The sequence below is a fragment of the Arvicanthis niloticus genome, chromosome 15 (assembly GCF_011762505.2).
Source record: "Arvicanthis niloticus isolate mArvNil1 chromosome 15, mArvNil1.pat.X, whole genome shotgun sequence".
NCBI lineage: Eukaryota > Metazoa > Chordata > Mammalia > Rodentia > Muridae > Arvicanthis > Arvicanthis niloticus.
In genome coordinates, this window is record NC_047672.1 from 7,089,528 (window position 1) to 7,095,557 (window position 6,030).

General features: G+C 38.5%; 1 protein-coding gene across 1 annotated transcript; it reads right to left on the reverse strand.

Moving 5' to 3' along the window:
• Nucleotides 1–979: 979 nt before the first annotated feature.
• Nucleotides 980–1,834, reverse strand: LOC117720852 (vomeronasal type-1 receptor 90-like). The gene has a single exon (XM_034519543.2). It carries the CDS (start codon nucleotides 1,832–1,834, stop codon nucleotides 980–982), a length of 855 nt encoding a protein of 284 aa, XP_034375434.1.
• Between the last annotated feature and the right edge of the window lie 4,196 nt (nucleotides 1,835–6,030).

A 6,030-nucleotide genomic window follows, 5' to 3' on the forward strand; every position in this document is an offset into this window, starting at 1 on the left:
AGGGAAAGTAGAAGAACTTATCAGAATTTATTATGATGTTGAAATGATGGAGGATGGTGGTAAATGCTTGTGATCCCAGAGTTAGAGAGGTAGAAACAAAAGAATCCCTGAGACTACTATCTTGGTCCAGGACACAGAGAGAGATGCCCTATGAAGACGCCAGTTGAATGGCATATGAAGAACAACAACAAACATTATCACCAGGTCTCCATGTATACATGTACACGTCATTCAGCTGTGCACACAAGCATATGTAAATGCAGACAGATACACAATAAATACAACATGTATGTGTAAATAAAATTTTTTATTTCCCATTAATATTTCAATGAGTAGATAAAATGAAGCACGAATACACAGGCACATGACAGTTTCATAACAGACCCCTTAAATAAATGGGGGAAAATGGAAACATGAATTCACATTATTTTTAATAGATCCACATAAATTATGATTAGGGCAAAAATAAAGCTACAGCAAAATATTTAAACTATTTTTAATGAATGAACATAAATTGAAAGAAAAGAAAGCTTCAAAGTGATTATCAGTGAGGATATCCCTTTGAGTAATCTAAGCATCAAAGCAATATTTACTATATAAAGTTTTAAAAGGAGAAAGAGAATCATATGGAATTATCACCATATTGTGTACATTTATCTTAAGAACTCTTTACTATTTGGAAAGAGAAATGAAATAAGAATGCATATTGTAATAGCACAAATTTTATTTAAATCATAAGAAGAATCTTGCTTTGCTACTTGAATTATTAAATTTTAAAGAATTTGTATTTCGGAAACTAACTAGTACTACAAAAAATGATTATTTATACTCAGCAGTAAGTCCAACTCCAGAGGATGCCATGACATCTTCTCACCTCTGAACACCAGAAATGCACACAGGCATGTAGTCTGGTACAATACTTGTACATATAAACATGAAATAAATTGATAGCTTTTTAAAGAAGAGAGAAACCATCTTTTTAAAAACATATGTGGTGGCATTTTGACTGCAAGTTTTTCAGCAGAATTATTATTCTGTTATCAAAACTGATTTGCACCAATGGAGTAATTGTGGGATAGGCATTCATCACAAACTTCTGAACAGCCAAGAGGAATGGATTGTACCTCCATAACAGGAGTGAGGTCATTGAGATAATGAAGTCTACCCAATACATGACCACAAAGAAAACCACGAGCACCAAAATAATCTGGATGGCCCTTTTCTCAGGGGATGTTCTCACCTGGCTGATGCTATGAAGATGCTTGAATTGCCTCCAATGTCTGAACAGGATAATCACCATGTATGTGCTTGTAGTCAGCATGACTATTACAAGAAACACATCTCTGGATGTTGTCACTGTTAAAATCACTCCTCTGAACATGTGATTCATGACTAAGAGTGAGCAAGGCTTACTGACCTTCATTTGACTGGTCCCACTCACGTTGGTATAAGCACCAACAAAGAAGATATAGGTACTACTAAATGATATATTGAAAGACAAAATACAGAAGAAAGCATATATTATGTATTTTTTTAGTTTTCGTTTAAATTTTGCTAACAGTGAGGTACTGGGTCTGATAGTGGCAGCCTGAACCACACTCAGGAGACAGGTGGTGCAGATAGAGAGGCCTCTCATCACCCTATTTATATAAAAAGTTACCTTACATTTGAAGTCATTCTCAATGTTCAGTGATGTGAATAAGTCTCCAAGCCAAATATCCCCTGCACTAAGGAACATCATTATGTGAATTAAAGTCAATTGACAGGAGATCAAGTCCGTGGGCTTAGGTCTGAGACCTAAGATTATGAAAACATAGAAACAAAGAAGAAACATATTGGCCAGGACTCCAAGTCCAGCTTGGAAATAAAGAACATTCTTGAGTGAGAACGTAAGTGGAGAGTGTATTATTCCTCTTAAGAGCTTAGTGGAAGTTTATTTCATGTATCTGAAAAAAAATAGAGCACACATCAAGTTTGTGATACACTGGATAAATTATCATTCTCTTTTCCATACTAATTCTTGAATAGCCTGTCTCTTTAACTTTTGATCTTCCAGACTGTACATCATAGACTTCATTTCTATGTCTTCCATGTATCTGATGTATATACAGAAAATTATAGATAATAAATACAGCCATAGTCGTATCTGTATACCAGAATGCTCACTTTGTGGGCCTGTACTACACCCAACTCTCATGTCTCAGAATTCCAGCCCATTGTTTTAATTGCCTCATTCCTTGTTATAACCTAAAACAGTAGTGATGACCACAGAATGTTATTCCTGTATGTACAACTGAAAAAGATATATTAATCTGGAAAATGTTAACAAGTGAAATTGAAAATACCAGGTGAATCAGTCTCACATTCTATAATTTTACAGTGCTCTATTTTACAACTATTCATGTTTTGACTCATAATTCTAATGCAACCACAATGATAATTCACAGTAATCACACTAGTTTAATGTCTTTCTCAATCCATCTGTACTAATGTTCCATTTTCCAAGAAATATTATATCCCCAGAATCTGAATTAAAGAGATAGATACAGTTGGAGACCATCAGTTAACTTTCCACACCTTATGAACATTAGTTTAAAGAACTAACCACCAGCTACCAAGACAAATAGTATTTTTTCATTTTTCATTCCTTTTTGGAGTGTAATTAGTTAATAGAATGAGTAGTTATGGCTTTTCAGAAATCCATGTTGATATCTGACCTACCTACATCTTTCTTCTGTATTTATCCCCTCCACACTCTATGAAGCCTCTCTTTTCCTTGTTCACTGAGGAGACCATTTGTACCCTGAGATTCTGCTCTCTATGGCTTCCATCTCACCCCATATGGTCAATGCTCCTTTCTTACTCTCCTGGTTTCTCTACTTATTATAAACTACCTACATCTCCCTGATAAGAGAGAACCTGGGGCACTAAGACAAACACTATTATCAACACGTTATTGCAAACATGAACTCACTGACAATGACCAGATAGTGATCCTGTTTGCACATTTTTGTTTCACAACAGATTCCTTCCCATGCAGTGGAAAACAAGGTCCCCAGTGGTACCATGTGTCTTCAGAATCCACACACTTTTCACAGTTTTACTCAGCAGTCTTACATTTAGTGCCTATGTTAGTTATTGACATGGTGATCAGCATCAATTTATTACTGAATTAACTAAATACATACTTTAAATCAGCTTGTGACAGAGAAATGAAAAATGACTACACTGAATTAAACTCTTGTGAGAAAAGAGTGTCCAATTACATTTTCACGTTCATACATATATTCCACATATATAGACACACGCATGTGTGTATGGAAATAATTCAGAAGTTAGTGCCTGAGACCATCCTACAACTTTTCTATGAATATTACAACATAAGTCACACTTTTTATATTTACATTATTTTGTTTTTAAAAATCTTAATCTAGTAAAGGAATAGATTCATTTAAATTACAAGAGCTAAACATTGAATTCTCTCTCAACAGACATTTACAGTACCTGCATACTGGTGTTCTATTTATAAAAGCTACAAGATATAGGGTGGAGACGTAACTCAGTGTCCAAGACCATATTATACTTTTGGAAAGACGTGGTTTGATTCTCAGCAATGACATGGTGGCTTGTGACTATATGTGACTCTGGTGGAAGGGGATATAAACACTCTGACAAGGCACATAGGAGGCACACAGATAATATATGTAGGCAAAATATACATAGTATAAAATAAGTAAATAAGGCTCAAGGAGAATACTTAATTCATGCCTTCTTCTGCAAACTGTAAAATCAATAGCCCAATTCTAATTTTAAAGCTACAAATGAACAAATCATACACATATGATAATTTATTATTAATTCTACTTCAAAAATTTATTAATATAAGCAATAGTATAATTAATGTAAAAATGATAATGTAATTAGGTAAAAGATAGTAATGTGAAATGTTTTTTCTTTTTATGGATGGGATATTTTCTTTATTTGCATTTCAAATGTTATCACCTTTCCAAGTTTCCTCCCCACTCCATAAACCCACTATCTGATCCCCCTATGCCCATGCTTCTATAAGGGTGTTCTCCCACCCACCCACACAGGCCTTCCCACCCTGACATTCCCTTTTCTTATCCCAAATATATGAACTTCAACCTCTGTACATTATATACACTGCTTTGTAAACGTTTATCACATACAGAAAACGGCCCATCTTCTAAATCATAAACTGGCATCTTTCTTTGGAACTCACTAGAGCTAATGGTGAAAAATGCCATAGCTATCATGGGTAAAACACATTTGTAAACATAGATATATACTGAGAAAAATCATGTTTTATTTATTTAAAAAATGCAGTTTTGGCAGCTTCCATGTTAGTTTAAGTTGAAATATTTAGTTATACATAATAAAAGCAAGAGTATACCCATAAACATTTATAACAGTGGAGAAGCCAGCACTATAGATTGACCAAGACCAAAGCCTAAGCACTCTAAAGCTATGTGTCTGAAGAAACATGAAACACACACACACAGAGAGAGAGAGAGAGAGAGAGAGAGAGAGAGAGAGAGAGAGAGAACCATCTTCATGCACCCACCTCATGCAATGTAGTTATTCAGTGCTCTGTCTATTCTCAAGTATTCCGGGATGTTAGTCTTTTGTGAGACACTGAATTATGGGCAAGTGTACCTTGTTGCTCTCTCTGCTTGAAGCTGTAGTCCAATAAGTTTAACTGGTAAATAACCTGTCACATTCCTGCATTTTGTCATGATAGGAGGGTTGCTGTGCAGAGGTTTGAGTGAGTTCTGGGTCCTGAGACAGGGTCATGCAGAGGTTCATGTGATATCCCAGGTCCAAGCACCTTGGAGGGATTATAGCCCAGTGCAAATGTCAAATGAGTGGTTCTCATTGTTCTTGACATGGGTGGCATGTGGCCTTCTTCTTTCTTCCTTTAACCCAATGAGGTCATTTCCACTGCCCTGTTCTTGGTTTGCACTGATAGAAGTCTGAGAGACAGCTTCTTAGCCCATGTTTTTGTGAGTGTTGCTGAATATTTTGCCCTGCCTGCAGATTTAGCAGCAATGGTGTCAGTTAAAAGATCAATGTTGACTGTCTTGTTGTGGTGGTGGGAGGCAGCAGCCTGAGAGCTGACATGCAGGTGCCCACCAAGCCTGTGTCTTAATAACTGCCTTCCTCTCCCAGGTCTCAGAAACTGCAAGAGGGCTGAAATTGGCCACATCCCAGAAAGAGCACCCCCTGCAGGAGGAGTTGCCACCTTCCCAGGAGAATGATATCCTGACTGAGCAGGAGCTTGAGAACCTGACTGAGCAGGGGGAGCTTGAGATCCTGACTGAGCAGGAGAATGAGGTCCTGACTGAGCAGGAGGAGCTTGAGATCCTGACTGAGCAGGAGAATGAGGTCCTGACTGAGCAGGAGGAGCTTGAGATCCTAACTGAGCAGGAGAATGAGGTCCTGACTGAGCAGGAGGAGCTCCTGGCCATGAATCAGTCTCTACATAATCAGATTGCCTCGGAGAAAGAAAAGATCAACCGCCTCCGAGCTGAGATTTCAGAGATCCAGAGCTGCCAGCAGCATGGACAAAGTGAGACGGGGGAGTACTCCTCTGACAGCGAGAGCGACAGCAAGGATGAGGAGGAGCTACAGATCATTCTGGAAGACCTACAGAGGGAGAATGAAGAGTTAGAAATCAAGAACGATCACTTGAACCAAGCAGTTCACGAGGAACGGGAGGCCATCATTGGGCTTCGAGTGCAGATCCGGCTGCTCCAGATGCAGGGAGCTAAGTCTGAGCAGCAGCTACAGAAGGAGGAGGAGCCTGAGAGGCAGGAGGGCACACCCCCCCTCCCCCCATGATGATATCCTGGAGGTGAGAGCAGCCAAGGAGGAGGCAAAGCCCTAGCCCAGCAAAGACTGAAAGGAGACACCCATCTGAACTGCTGGCCGGGCCCTGTGCATCATATTTTAAGCAAGAGTCAGCTGCCTTTCCTTTCCTGCTGGACATTCTGTAAAGGTTCTCAGAGA

What these genes read in the sequence shown, in the direction of transcription:
- LOC117720852 (XM_034519543.2), bottom strand. Translation starts at nt 1,834, where the DNA reads ATGTTTCTTCTTTGTTTCTATGTTTTCATAATCTTAGGTCTCAGACCT.